Genomic DNA, 13,471 nt, shown 5'->3' with positions numbered 1-13,471 from the left:
CATTGGAAGGACTGATGTTGAAGCTGAAACTCCAGTACTTTGGCCACCTCATGTGAAGAGTTGACTCATTGGAAAAGACTCTGATGCTGGGAGGGATTGGGGGCAGGAGGAGAAGGGGACGACAGAGGATGAGATGGCTGGACGGCATCACCGACTCGATGGACATGAGTTTGAGTGAACTCCGGGAGTTGGTGATGGACAGGGAGGCCCGGCGTGCTGCAATTCATGGGGTCGCAGAGTCAGACACGACTGAGCTACTTAACTGATGATAGTATTGAATGAAAGTTACATTTCTTGAATTTTATAATCGAATTATGACTACATTAAAGGACAGGGAAGCCTGGCGTGTTCCAATCCATGGTCGCAGAGTCGGACACGACTGAGCGACTGAACTGAACTGAACTGAAGAGATAGTCCTGGGGCTTCCCAGGTGATGCTAGTGGTTAAGAACCAGGCTGCCAACGGGCAGGAGACCTAAGAGAGGCTGGTTTGATCCCTGAGACAGGAAGATCCCCTGGAGGTGGGCATGGCAACCCACTCCAGTATTCTTGCCCAGAGAATCCCAGTGACAAAGGAGTCTGGCAGGCTACAGTCAGTACGATCGCAAAGAATGGGACAAGACTGAAGTGACTTCACACACACACACACTGAATAAACTCAAGACATATTTTGCAAGTAGAACTGACAAGATTGGTTAATTGATAAAGCAAGAAGAGGAATCACTTACGTAAACAAACCCTCCCCAAAGCGCCCAAGCGAGCCCCTCCCTTTCCCCGGTGTTCCAAGAAGAGGAAGTGAGGAAACGGAAACAACTGCCAAGTTGCCGGCAAGCTTCCTGTCTGCTGTCGCAAAGAGGCCGTAAATCGGAGAACTCTGTTTGGCCCCTCCCCCGTGATGGGCGGTCCTGGAGAGTGACAGGAACCAATGGCGAGCGAGTCGTCGGGCACTCACCCAATGGCTCTGGAACTGGGCGGGGTTCTTTGCCATGAGGCTTGCTAACACCGGTACCCGCATTTCTGCCGCGGTTTGGGCATTTCTGCCAACGTGGGTAGAATCTCTTCAGAGCAAGTGGACTTTACACCCAAAGTGCGAGAGCAATACATGAGGGATGGGCCCCGCACCTGCGAGAGCTGAGCATCGCGGAACTGCTGGGGAGCCGGAGGTGGGCGAGCGGCCTGGGAGGAAGGGATGCGCAGCGTGCCGGAGACAGCAGAACCTAACAGTTTGCTAGCGAGGGACACGAGAGTGGCCCCTTAGGGAAGAGCCTCATTTCCCCCGATGCTTCCAGCTTAGGATACCGGGGCAGGGCTCGGTAGAGGGAGGTAGCACTTGGCTTTACTTGCAAAGTAGTAAAGCCTATGGACCGTCTCTGTTCGTTAGCTCTACACCTTGAAATTGAAGAGTCCCGCCCCATTCCCTTCCGCGGCTTGGGTCTTTCCCCTAAGTCTTTCTGGACCTTGGGCAGGATTTTCTCCCTTCCTGTGTCTAGTTTTGTGCTCCCCACGTGGTGGCAGTCCTGCTGCGCTACAGTAAGGCTCTTCCGGCTGTGGAACCATGGAGGGGGGCGGAGCCCAGGGCTGCAGGGTAGAAGGTTTGGGATCCCGCAGACCAGGGTTTGAAGCCTGCTCACAGTTTAATCATACCAACTGGAACCACAAGCTCAACGGAGCTTCGTTCAGGTGTTTGTTTTCTGTTAGGATTATTATAAGGATTGAATGATTTATTGAGTATATTCTTAAGAGCCAGTAGGCTCCATCACTGAGCACTTAATGTATACTGATATAGCCTATAGTAAGGGCTTGCTGGGGCAGGGGGTGCGTGTGTGTAACCTAGCAGGATTTGGATAGAGCAAGAGTGGAGTTGGTATTTGCGACGTTCCAGAACTAACTCAGCAGGAGAGAAAGTCTTTTTACTTGGAAGTACAAGGAGCTCAGGCATTGCTTCCAGGGCCCATTCAGCTACTACCCCTATGACTCCAAGCAGAGTTACATGCTTGTGCTGTTAGATAGATGGGAACCCTCAACTCAAGGAGTTTTCAGTCTAGAGCTCAGTAAGTTCTTTTAACTAAAAATTATTCTGTTTTACACAATCTGATTCCTGCTCAAGAGAGACCAGGAGCAGGTGAAGCCTTTACCTGCATCTGGTCCTGGTGGCACATCAGGCAGTGGATGCTGGATGTCTGTGATATCACCCTGGCTTCTCCCTCTCATTGGCCACAGGTGATGGAGTCAGCTCTGGAAGGCACAGGCAAAGAGGGGAAGAAAGAATCCTTAAAGAAACATAAGATGGCTGGGTCTCCAGGGGAGGGCCTCCTGCAGCCCGTGAAGCTCAGCCGGGCAGAACTGTACAAGGAACCTACCAATGAGGAGCTCAGTCGCCTTCGGGAGACTGAGAGTCTGTTCCATTCCAGCTTGCTTCGTTTACAGGTACTGTTGGGTGGTTGGGGCTTGGGTTAGAGGGATGGGCTGAGACCCTGAGGCTGAAATACTACTCTCTCCTGCACCATCTTACAGGTAGAGGAGTTACTAAAGGAAGTGAGGCTGTCAGAGAAGAAGAAAGAGCGGATTGATGCTTTCCTACGGGAGGTCAACCAGCGGATCATGAGGGTGCCCTCAACCCCTGAGACAGATGTAAGTCAAGTAGTGGAGGGAACTGGAAAGCCCAGAAAAGGTCCTCAGGGACCTTGCTATTCTCTGAAGGGGATGGGGTGCTAGGGAGCTCATTCTCACTGCCAGGAGGCTCAGCTGGGAGAGCAGTCACTTATTTGTTCATTCAGCAAACACTTATGTGCCTTGCAGTAGTTGTGTTCTTCGGATGTGTTGTGCTTAGTCGCTCAGTCGTGTCCGATTCTTTGCAACCCCATGGACTGTAGCCTACCAAGCTCCTCTGTCTGTGGGAATTCTCCAGGCAAGAATACTGGAGTGGGTTGCCATGCCCTCTTCCAAGGGTTCTTAGGATACATCAGTGAACAAAGCAGCCTGTGTTCTAGTGTTGGAATATGGACAATAATATAATGAACATGACAAGGAAACTGTATGGCAGTGTTCGAAAGTGGTGGTAAGCACTATGGAAAAAGGAAGAAGGACACATTAAGGGGATCATGGGAATATCAGAGGATGAGAGTGGTTGGCAACTTTAAATAGGGTAGTTGAGGTAGGCCTTACTAAAATGACATTTGTGTAAAGAAAGTGAGTCAGCCATGTAGATATTTAAGGGAAGAAGACTATTCTAGGAAGGGGAAACAGCCAACACAGAGGCTCAAAGGCAAGAATAGGTCTGGTACTTCTTTGGAATGAGTGAAGGGAAGATAGAAGGAGGTCAGTTTAGAAAGGTAATGGAGGAAGTGGGTATATCATGCAGGACCTTGTGCACCAGAACAAGGACTTTGAGCTGTTGCTTTGGGGCTTCCCTGGTGGCTCAAATGGTAAAAAATCTGCCTGCAATGCAGGAGACCTGAGTTTTATCCCTGGGTCAGGAAGATCGCCTGGAGAAGGGAATGGCAACCCACTCCAGTATTCTTGCCTGGAGGATTCCATGGACAAAGGGGCCTGGCAGGGCTACAGTCCACGGGTTGCAAAGAGTTGAATACAACTGAGGGATTAACACTTTAGGTGAGATGGGGATAACTACAGCATTTTTGTTTTGTTTTGTTGTTGTTGTTTTGTAAAGTGATTTTGTGATCTAACTTCAGTTTTAAGAAGTTCACCCAGACTATTAAAAGTAGAATTGAAGGGAACAAAGATGAAATCAGGGAGACTAGTTAGGAACCTGTTGTGCAGTGATCCACTGAAAAATGGCTCAGACTAGGATAGAGTAGAGAAGTGATCAGTGTCTGGATACCTTTTGAAAGTGAAATGGGTGTTTTTTCCCTCTTAACCTGTATTCATTTATTTGGCTGCACTGGGTCTTAGCTGTGGCATGCTCACTCTTAGTTGCAGCATGTGATATCTAGTTCCCTGACCAGGGATTGAACCCACACCCCTGCACTGAGAGTGCAGAATCTTAGCCACTGGACCATCAGGGAAGTCCCAAAATGGGGGTTCTTAACAGAGATGAGTCAAGGTGATTTAAACGTTTTTAGCTTGAGCAGCTAGTATGGAGTTGCCTTAATGGGGAAGACATACTTATAGGAAGATCAGGAGCTTGGTTTCAGACGTTTTGACATGTTGAATTTGAGATGTCTACTAGACATTAAGGGGACATGTTAGGAAGGTCATCAAATATGTGTCACTGTCTCTGTCCCTGCAGCTGACCAACCAGGCATGGCTCCCAGATGGGGTTCAAGTCCCTATCCACCAAGTACCCTATACTGTGAAGGGCCGTTTCCATTTCCTGCCCCCAGCCCAGGTCACTATTGTGGGAAGTTACCCTCTGGGCACCTGCATCCGGCCGGACATCAATGTGGATGTGGCACTGACCATACCCAGGGTAAGATCCAGAGTTTGGGACGGAAAGGTCTGCCATTTCACCACCTACAAATCCTGGATCCCTTTCTTTTTCCCACCTCGCACTTGCCAGAGGATTGAAATCTGAATTTTGAATCCAAAGAACAGACCATTGCAGTTGTCTTGAAGGAGCACCACTTTGCCTTCCTCATCCAAGATGTGGTGTTGCTGGCCTTGACTTTGGCATCCTCGCCAGCAGATGGGGTTGCCAAGCTTTGCTCTCACTTTGGCTTCATCTTGGCCCCCAAGTCCTCCATCAACAAACAGTTAGGCAACTTGGCCGTCTCTCTCTCTTCTCCTGACCGCCTCCAGGAGATCCTACAGGACAAGGATGGGCTGAACCAGCGCTACTTCCGCAAGCGTGCCCTCTACCTGGCCCACTTGGCTCACCACCTGGCCAAGGACCCACTTTTCGGCAGTGTTCGCTTTTCCTACCCTAATGGCTGCCACCTGAAACCCTCGCTGCTGCTGCGGCCTCACGGTGGGAGGACACACTGGGTGGAAGGCACAGTATGGGGTGATGGGCAGATCTGGTAGGGGAGGCACAGGGGCCTTAAGTCCATGGTGAGAGAAGACCTGGGCCTCAAGTCTCAGGGGAAAAGTATTGGGACCTCAAATTCTGAGGTGGGCAGGCATGGGGCCCTTATGTGGGGGGATAGTGCAGGGGCTTCTCTGACTCCAGGGTGGCTGCAGGGTCTTAGCATCACCTGTGTCCCCCCAGGGAAGGATGAGCGTTTGGTCACTGTTCGTCTGCATCCCTGCCCTCCACCTGACTTTTTCCGCCCGTGCCGCCTGCTGCCGTCCAAGAGCAATGTGCGCTCTGCCTGGTACCGAGGGCAAAGTCCTTCAGGGGATGGTGAGTAGACAGTGATGTCAAGGCTGGGTTGGAGGAAAGGGTATTGTGCAGCCCTCTCCTCTCACGGCTTCCCCTTTCCTCCCACAGGTAGCCCAGAACCCCCAACCCCCCACTACAACACATGGCTCCTGCAGGACACAGCCCTTGAATCCCATGTGCAGCTGCTGTCAGCTGTGCTGGGCTCAGCCTCAGGACTTAAGGATGGGGTGGCACTTCTGAAGGTCTGGCTGCGGCAGCGGGAACTGGACAAGGTGAGCTGGAAATGGCCCAGTTACCCTGGGCCTCGCTGAGTGGTGGGCTGGCTCTGAGCTTCGGTCTCTCCATCCGTTTCTCTCTCAGGGCCTGGGAGGATTCAGCGGGTTCCTTGTCTCCATGGTGGTGGCCTTCCTCGTGTCTACACGCAAGATCCACACCACCATGAGCGGCTACCAGGTGTTGAGAAGCACCCTGCAGTTTCTGGGTGAGGCAGCTGGACTCGGAAAGGCCAAGGGTCCTAATCATCCCCATCAGGGATCATTTGCTTTATTGTCCTCAGACAGAGGAGTAAAACGAACCTCAGAGGTAGACAGTTGCAGTCACCTGCCTGGAGGGTGGGTGTCACGGGGACTGGGTCCTTAGAAAGGGGGATTCCTTCTGACACAACCACCTTCTCTGGTTCATTTCAGCCAGTTCAGATCTGACTGTCAACGGGATCAGTTTATGCTTCAGCTCAGATCCCTCCCTGGTAAGTAGGGCAGTGCTGAGTCTGGTCTTCCAAGGTGGTGCTAGTGGTAAAGAACCCACCTGCCAATGCAGGAAACATAAGAGACAGGGTTTGATCCCTGGGTCAAGAAGATCCTCTGGAGGAGGCCATGGCAACCCACTCCAGTATTCTTGCCTGGAGAATCCCATGGACAGAGGAGCCTGGTGGGCTAGTCCACAGGATCACAAAGAGTCGGGCATGACTGAAGCGACTTAGCACACACACACAGGTCTGGGCCCAGAGCCCTGAAGTTAAGGCCCAGCCCTGACTGGCTTCTCTCTCCCTCTCCCAGCCAGCCCTGGCTGACTTCCACCAGGCCTTCCCTGTTGTCTTCCTGGACTCCTCGGGCCGTCTCAACCTCTGTGCTGATATCACTGCCTCCACTTACCACCAGGTACCAGTTGTCTCCCACTGTCCTGAGTTCCCCCAGTGTCCCAGCCCAGCCCCTGTCCCTTCTGCCAGCACCAGGACACCAGCAACTCCTCTCTAGAGCATGTCTCTGTGTCTGGGCCCTGGGTTCAGTAAGGGGAGAGAGCAGTGCTGGTGGTCTCACATGGCGGGTTCCTTGCTTGCTCCATGACCCCAGGTGCAGCATGAGGCTCGGTTGTCTATGGCACTGCTGGACAGCAAAGCTGACGATGGATTCCAGCTGCTCTTGATGACTCCCAAACCCATGATCCAGGCTTTTGACCACATCCTGCAGTGAGTTTCAGGGTGATACGTCAGTGAGTCCTGTTGCCTCAGGGCTAGTGAGGGGGCTGAGATCTTCAGACTGGTGCTCTGGTCGATCTCCCTAGTGATGGCGGGGGTGATACCTGGGGCCAGCAGTACTTGATGCCCCCTCTTTGTCCCTCTGTGCCCCAACACCTCCCAGCATCCGTCCGCTGAGTCGCCTGCAGGCAGCGTGTCACCGGCTGAAGCTGTGGCCAGAGCTACAGGATCTTGGTGGGGACTATGTCTCAGCGGCTTTGGGCCCACTCACCACCCTCCTGGAGCAGGGCCTGGGGTCCCGGCTACAGCTGCTGGCCCACTCTCGGCCTCCAGTCTCAGAGGTGAGGTGGGGTGGGTTGGGGAGTTTGTGGGACTGAGAGAGGAGGACCCTGGGACCCAGGGGATACACAAGACGCCCCATCTTATGTAACTAGAAAGGGGGTTTCCTGACCCAGCTGGGGGGTACTTGGACTGAGCTCGGCCTCTCTACACCCTGCAGTGGGACATCAGCCAGGAGCCACCGAAGCACAGAGATCCGGGCGTCCTGACCCTGGGGTTGCTCCTCCGGCCTGAGGGGCTGACCAGTGTTCTTGAGCTGGGTCCTGAGGCTGACCAGCCTGAGGTGAGCAGCTGGGGGTCTCAGGGGTGATTTTGCCCTGTCTTGGGAAGCTCGGCGTGTGTACTGGCAGGAGTAGGGAGGACTATCCTCTTGCCACCTGACTCGAGGCCTGTCAGATTTCTGACAGAACCCCTTCCTTGTTGATCTCTCCCACCATCGTCTTCTCCCTAGGCCGCCGACTTCCGCCAGTTCTGGGGCTCTCGCTCCGAGCTTCGGCGTTTCCAGGATGGAGCCATCCGGGAAGCTGTGGTCTGGGAGGCTGCCTCTATGGCCCAGAAGCGTCTCATTCCCCACCAAGTGGTCACTCATCTCTTGGCACTGTGAGTGTTAGCATCTGATTGCCAGGAGGTGGGCATGGGCTGTGGAGCCTTTTAGGAGGCTCTGGCCCAAGCTTTTGGAGTGAGCTGCTCACATCCAGCAGCTCTCTCCCTGGCCCCCAGTGCCCATACTCTCTGTGCCCCTTTTCTAGCCACGCTGACATTCCAGATACCTGTGTTCACTATACGGGGGGCCTCCTGGATGCACTGATCCAAGGCCTGAAAGAGGTGAGGGCCCTGGTTCAGGGCTGGGGTCAAGGCTAGGGACGGTTGGGCGAGTAGCCTGTGTGGCTGGATTTGGGGAGGGCGCGAATGGGGCTGGAGAGTCCTCACCTCCTTAGCTAGATTGCACTTCCCTGAGTGTCCAGCAGGGGGCCCTCTGGCTCTGCAGCAGCAGCCTGAGCCAAGGCTGTATCCCAGTTGGTCCGGCCCTCCTGTAAGGTCCTGCCCTCCTGTTTGTGTTTTCTCCCCTCAGACCTCCAGCACCGGTGAGGAGGCCCTGGCAGCTGCAGTGCGTTGCTACGATGACCTCAGCCGCCTGCTGTGGGGCCTGGATGGTCTGCCGCTGACCGTGTCTGCCGTGCAGGGAGCTCACCCTGTGCTGCGCTATACTGAGGTCAGGAGCAGGGAGCCCTTTCCACTGGGTGACACCCCCCTCTGCTTCACCCACCCAGTTCTCTCCCTTCCAGCTCCCCGTCCTCTTCCTCAGCCTCCCTTCTCTCACAGGTGTTCCCACCAACCCCAGTCCGTCCAGCCTACTCCTTCTATGAGCAGCTGCGAGAGCGGGCCTCACTGTTGCCCCGGCCTGACAAGCCCTGCCCAGCCTACGTGGAGCCCATGACTGGTGAGGGAGCTCTTGCAAGGGGCTGAAAGGGACCTCTCTATACCCCAGGCAGTAGACTGAGGCCTCTCTCTCTTCTCCACAGTGGTGTGTCACCTGGAGGGCAGTGGGCAGTGGCCCCAGGATGCCGAGGCCATTCGCAGGGTCCGTGCTGCCTTCCAGCTGCGCCTGGCGGAGCTGCTGACTCAGCAGCATGGGCTGCCATGCCGCGCCACAGCCACGCACACCGATGTCCTGAAGGTTAGGTGGGCACTGGGCGGGGATACAGGGGAGAAAAGGGACAGGGCTCCCAGGGTGCCCTATCTCCCATCCCCTCCCCTCTTCCAACAGGATGGGTTTGTGTTCCGGATCCGTGTGGCCTACCAGCGGGAGCCGCAGATCCTGAAAGAGACGCGGAGCCCCGAGGGGATGATCTCACTGAGGGACACCCCCGCCTCCCTCCGCCTCGAGAGGGATACGAGGCAGTTGCCCCTGCTCACCAGTGCCTTGCATGGGTAGGGCCACCTGCACAGGCTCTCATAGACACTCTTCCAGTCCCATCCTGCTCACCTGGCCATCTGTCTGGAGAGTTAGGCCAGTTAGGGATATGAGTGCTGGGCTGGAGTCAGGCAAGTGTTAGAAGTGCTAGGATTCTGGCCCTGCCACTTAACTGGCTTTGGCCCTTGAGCCCAAATCCTCCCACACACACACACCTGATTTTTCTCATCTGTAAAATGGTAGTCATGCTAGGAACAACCTCTTGGGGTATTAGGAAGACATGAGATCATACATGTATGATCATATAGCACATTAGCACAGAGGCCAGTGTTGGGTGAAAGTTAAGTGAACAGTTGCAATCGGCTGAAAGTCTATCCTTGGGCCCAAGTGCCTGTACCCCACCGCCTCTACCGTCTTCTTCCCACAGGCTCCAGCAGCAGCACCCAGCCTTTTCGGGTGTGGCTCGGCTGGCCAAACGGTGGGTGCGTGCCCAGCTCCTGGGTGGGGAGCTCACCGATGAGAGCCTGGACCTGGTGGCTGCTGCCCTTTTCCTGCACCCTGAGCCCTTCACCCCTCCCAGGTGATGCCCTCCACCTTTCCCCTAGCTAGGAAGTTCCCCTGGGGTCAGCTGTCATCCTTCCTGCTTCAGTCCACATGGGACAGGTGGCCGAAACTGGGGGCAGAAGGGGTTCTAAGACACCCCCATCCCCCGCAATCCAGACTAAGGGCTCTAGGCTCCCCAGACTCTGGGGGGCTGGGCACATGTGGCTGGGCCCCTGACACTTTGCTCACTCCTTCCTCTCAGCTCCCCCCAGGTGGGCTTCCTTCGGTTCCTTTTCCTGATATCAACCTTCGATTGGAAGAACAACCCCCTAATTGTCAACCTCAACAATGAGCTCACTGGTAAGTGGTACGATGAAAGTCAGACTACCAGAAGAACTATCCTTTGTGGGTTGCAGAGGCGGGCAGACAAGGGTTTTCCCTGCCAGTCTGTTAGGTTTTCTCTCTGCTTACCCCACCCAGGATGTCTGCTCCTGATTCTGGCTGCCTAGGGGTGGGGAAATGTTAAGGAGGAAGAGGGCCAGATCCAGCCTTCAGGGAGCTCTGAGCCTGTAGAGATGTGGTTTGCCCACGTGATGATCAGAGACAGAATGCACTGGGGGCAGTGAGCAGGCTGCCTAGGGGACTGTGGAGGGAAGAGGAGAGAAGAAGGACCCTGCAGCCCAGGTCGGAAGTCTTAAGGTGGGGGAGCAGGGAACTGTGCAGGTGGGGGTCGCGCCCAGGCCTCAGAGTGCGAGTGATGACTTCTGTTTGTAACGTGAGGAGCTCCTGGTCCCAGCAGAGAGGAGGGTGTCCGCTTTCTAATTCCCCAGGTGTGTGGGAGCCCAGGGGAGGAGGGGGCCAGGGGCAGGCCTCAGCTTGTGCAGGCCCGGAAACTAGACCAGGATGCCAGGCAGTGGAAAATTCTGCTTCTGGGCCCAGGCTGGGAGTTTACCACCCTGCCCAAATGAGCCAGATGCGGTGTCCCTTTCATCACTTAGGCCATGTGGGGGATGTTGGAGACTCCCTGTGGTGGGCACAGTGAGAGGACTTGGAGCAGTAGGGGGTGTCTGGGGAGAGGGGTCAGCTGACCCAGGACCCCTTCTAATTCACAGTGGAAGAGCAGGTGGAGATCCGCAGTGTCTTCCTGGCAACCCGGGCAAAGCTCCCCGTCATGGTCATCGTTACCCCCCAAGATCGCAAAAGCTCTGTGTGGACACAAGATGGACCCTCGCCCCAGGTTTCATTGCATTTCTGCTCCCAAATGTGTAGTTTTCTTCCTCAAGGAAAAAGCAGGCTCAGCCTGAGCTAAGAGAGGCCCGTAGTCAGGTCTGACCTGCGTGACCTGTGTGTGCCCCCCCAGATCCTCCACCAGCTGGTGGTCCTGGCAGCCGAGGCCTTGCCTGTCCTAGAGAAGCAGCTTATGGATCCCCGGGGGCCTGGAGACATCAGGGTAAGCCCCTGACCCAGACTGACTCTGGGGGCTCTGCCTTTGAGCCATGGAAGCCCAGAGTTCTCGGGCCCTTGTTCGGTGAGACTGAATTCAGAGAAGGCACCATAGCTTCCCACGATGCCTGGCTGTGGGCTGGAGGAGGACTGAGGCCCCAGCTTCGCTCTTGTAGCCCACCCCACAATCCTTCTGTGGAACCCAAGCTGCCACCAGCTAGGCCCTGGTGTTCCCACCTTGAAATGAGCATTTGGGCCCCTAATGGGGGGTGAGACAGAAGGGAAGGAAGGAAGCAAAGTGGGCCTGTGGAGGGGTTTGTGGTCCAGTTTCCAGCTCCCCAGTGGGCACTGCTGAGCCCTCCCTGCCCTTCTTCAGACCGTGTTCCGACCACCATTGAACATGTACGACGTGCTGATCCGCCTGGCTCCCCGCCACATCCCCCGGCACCGCCAGGCCGTGGACTCACCGGCTGCCTCATTCTGCCGGGGCCTGCTCAGTGAGCCAGGGCCCTCCTCTCTTATGCCTGTGCTGGGCTATGATCCACCTCAGCTCTACCTGGCACAGCTCAGGGTAGGTCCTTGAGGGCTGGCTGGCCCTGGGGAGGAGGCTTTCAGGTGAGCTGGGGCCGTGGCATTGGCTCTCAGGTTCCCACTTGTAGTCTTTTTCCTGTCCTGCCCTTTCCTAGGAGGCCTTCGGACACCTGGCTCTTTTCTTCTATGACCAGCATGGCGGACAGGTGATCGGTGTCCTCTGGAAGCCCACCAGCTTCCAGCCCCAGCCCTTCAAGGTGAGCTGGCTGGTGACAGTTGTCTGTTCGTGAGTGTGCATGTGTGTTCTGTGTGGGCGTGTGTGCCTGTGTGTGGCTCCACAGGTGACCCTGTGTCAGGTGTGAAACGTATGTGTCTTGGTGTCTCTGCATATATGCCTTTTATGACACTTCAATCCATATGTCTCTGGCTCCCCCAGGCCTCCAACACAAAGGGACGCATGGTGGTGTCTCAAGGCGGGGAGCCAGTGATGGTACCCAATGTCGAAGCCATTCTGGAGGACTTTGCCATCCTGGGCGAAGGCCTGGTCCAGGCTGTGGAGGCCCGAAGTGAGAGGTGGACTGTGTGACCTCCAGCCTAGGAGCAAGCTAGATGGACAGACCTCTGGAGCAGGATGTCAGTGGCGTGACCACCCTCACTGTGGATAGACCCTCCAAGGAGGGCTTGCTGGCCCGAGCACGCTGACTTGTCCCCAACAAATCCCCGTCCTGATTTCCTGTCTGATGCCCCAGCACTGGGACAGGGGCCATGGCGGCCCGTGCAGTCCCCTGGACCTGACTAGAAGAGGACTGGGGTCAGCTCAGAGGGGACACCGAATGAACCCAGGAAATCCAGCTACTTGTCAGCCTGGCCTGGGCCTTTTGTTCCTTCTCAGGTTGCTCCTAGAAGTCCAGAGAAGAGACTGTGTGCCCAGGGCTGAGGCTCTGTCCCCACCCCTCTGCCAGGATGTGGGCCTTGACCTCAGGATGCTCTTCGCTGCAGCATCAGGGCTTTTAAATGGGGCCCAGAGAAGGTGTGGCACTGCCTGAGGGTCATAGGGCGGCAGCACTGAGCAGAGGAGAGGGGGCTTCACTGGATGAAGAGACCGCACTGAAGGAGCACAGTGCCCTCTTGTATTGGTTTCACTGCTTCCCAGGATGGGGACATGGAAAAGCACGGAAAACAGGAAAGGGCTGGGTGGGCGAAGTGGCGAGAGGGACTGGTAGTCCCCCATCCAGGAGGGAGGCAAAAAGCACTGAATGCTGCCCTGGCCTCTGGTGTTGGAGGCTCCATGCTCCCACCTTGGGAGTGCAGAGGTGAGCGGGACCAAGATCTGCTCTCCAGGAGCTCCAGTGCCCTGAGGGAGGGGGTGCTGCTTCCTTTCAGCCTGGTCCACACCCCCCCTCCCAGCGGCTTCTCCCTAATCCTGGCTGTTTTTCCAGATTCAGCTCAGTGACTCCTCCTTAAACCCTTCCCTCGCCCTCAGCCTAAGGTGCTCTTCCTCTGAAACATCAAAGCAATTACTGTCCATTCACTTCTCTTCACAGTCACATACAGTGGCATAAACTCTTCTCTTGTCTTAAATTCTGATTTAAAATTAAATCGTTTTAAGTTCCCCATGGCTTCGGCTTTTCTGCCTTTTCCACATGGTTTCGACCTTGTCTCCTGCAGGTCAGCTCTTTGGGGGCAGGAAACATATTTGAACAGATTTCATGACGGCTAGTACAGTGCTCTGCCCAAGCAGGACGCAGGTGTGGGCAGAAGGGGCCCCTGGCTCAGGCAGATGGAGGGCAGGGCAGGCCTCCTGAAGACTTCAAGGAAAAGAGAATCCTGATTTGTGATCTCTGCCTAGAATGGGTAAGGTTTTGATGGTGAAAGGCCTGAGAAGTAATAAAAAGTTGATGTTGGGACTTCCCTGATTTGTCCAGTGCTTAGGACTCCACAGGTCT

The 13,471-nt window shown here is 55.4% G+C and overlaps 1 protein-coding gene across 2 annotated transcripts; it reads left to right on the top strand.

Moving 5' to 3' along the window:
- The first annotated feature begins 1,038 nt into the window (after window positions 1–1,038).
- NOL6 (nucleolar protein 6) lies at window positions 1,039–13,116 on the top strand. Of its 2 annotated transcripts, XM_068974031.1 has the most exons (26): window positions 1,039–1,162; window positions 2,220–2,426; window positions 2,514–2,630; window positions 4,249–4,428; window positions 4,758–4,926; window positions 5,167–5,301; window positions 5,389–5,552; window positions 5,641–5,761; window positions 5,967–6,025; window positions 6,336–6,437; window positions 6,630–6,745; window positions 6,918–7,095; window positions 7,254–7,376; window positions 7,545–7,693; window positions 7,843–7,918; window positions 8,166–8,306; window positions 8,417–8,534; window positions 8,617–8,771; window positions 8,862–9,025; window positions 9,436–9,588; window positions 9,814–9,911; window positions 10,664–10,788; window positions 10,912–11,001; window positions 11,371–11,565; window positions 11,681–11,782; window positions 11,962–13,116. In XM_068974031.1, exons 1-26 carry the CDS (start codon window positions 1,109–1,111, stop codon window positions 12,109–12,111), a joined length of 3,441 nt encoding a protein of 1,146 aa, XP_068830132.1. In that variant the 5' UTR covers window positions 1,039–1,108; the 3' UTR covers window positions 12,112–13,116. The 2 variants fall into 2 exon arrangements, with proteins under 2 accessions (XP_068830132.1, XP_068830133.1); XM_068974032.1 differs by lacking the exons at window positions 8,166–8,306; window positions 8,417–8,534; window positions 8,617–8,771; ... (5 more) ...; window positions 11,371–11,565; window positions 11,681–11,782.
- The last annotated feature ends 355 nt before the right edge of the window (window positions 13,117–13,471 follow it).

The sequence above is a fragment of the Capricornis sumatraensis genome, chromosome 6 (genome assembly GCF_032405125.1).
Source record: "Capricornis sumatraensis isolate serow.1 chromosome 6, serow.2, whole genome shotgun sequence".
NCBI classification, from domain to species: Eukaryota; Metazoa; Chordata; class Mammalia; order Artiodactyla; family Bovidae; genus Capricornis; species Capricornis sumatraensis.
The sequence above is the reverse complement of the archived record's forward strand: the minus strand, read 5'-3'. Positions and strand labels throughout refer to the sequence as shown.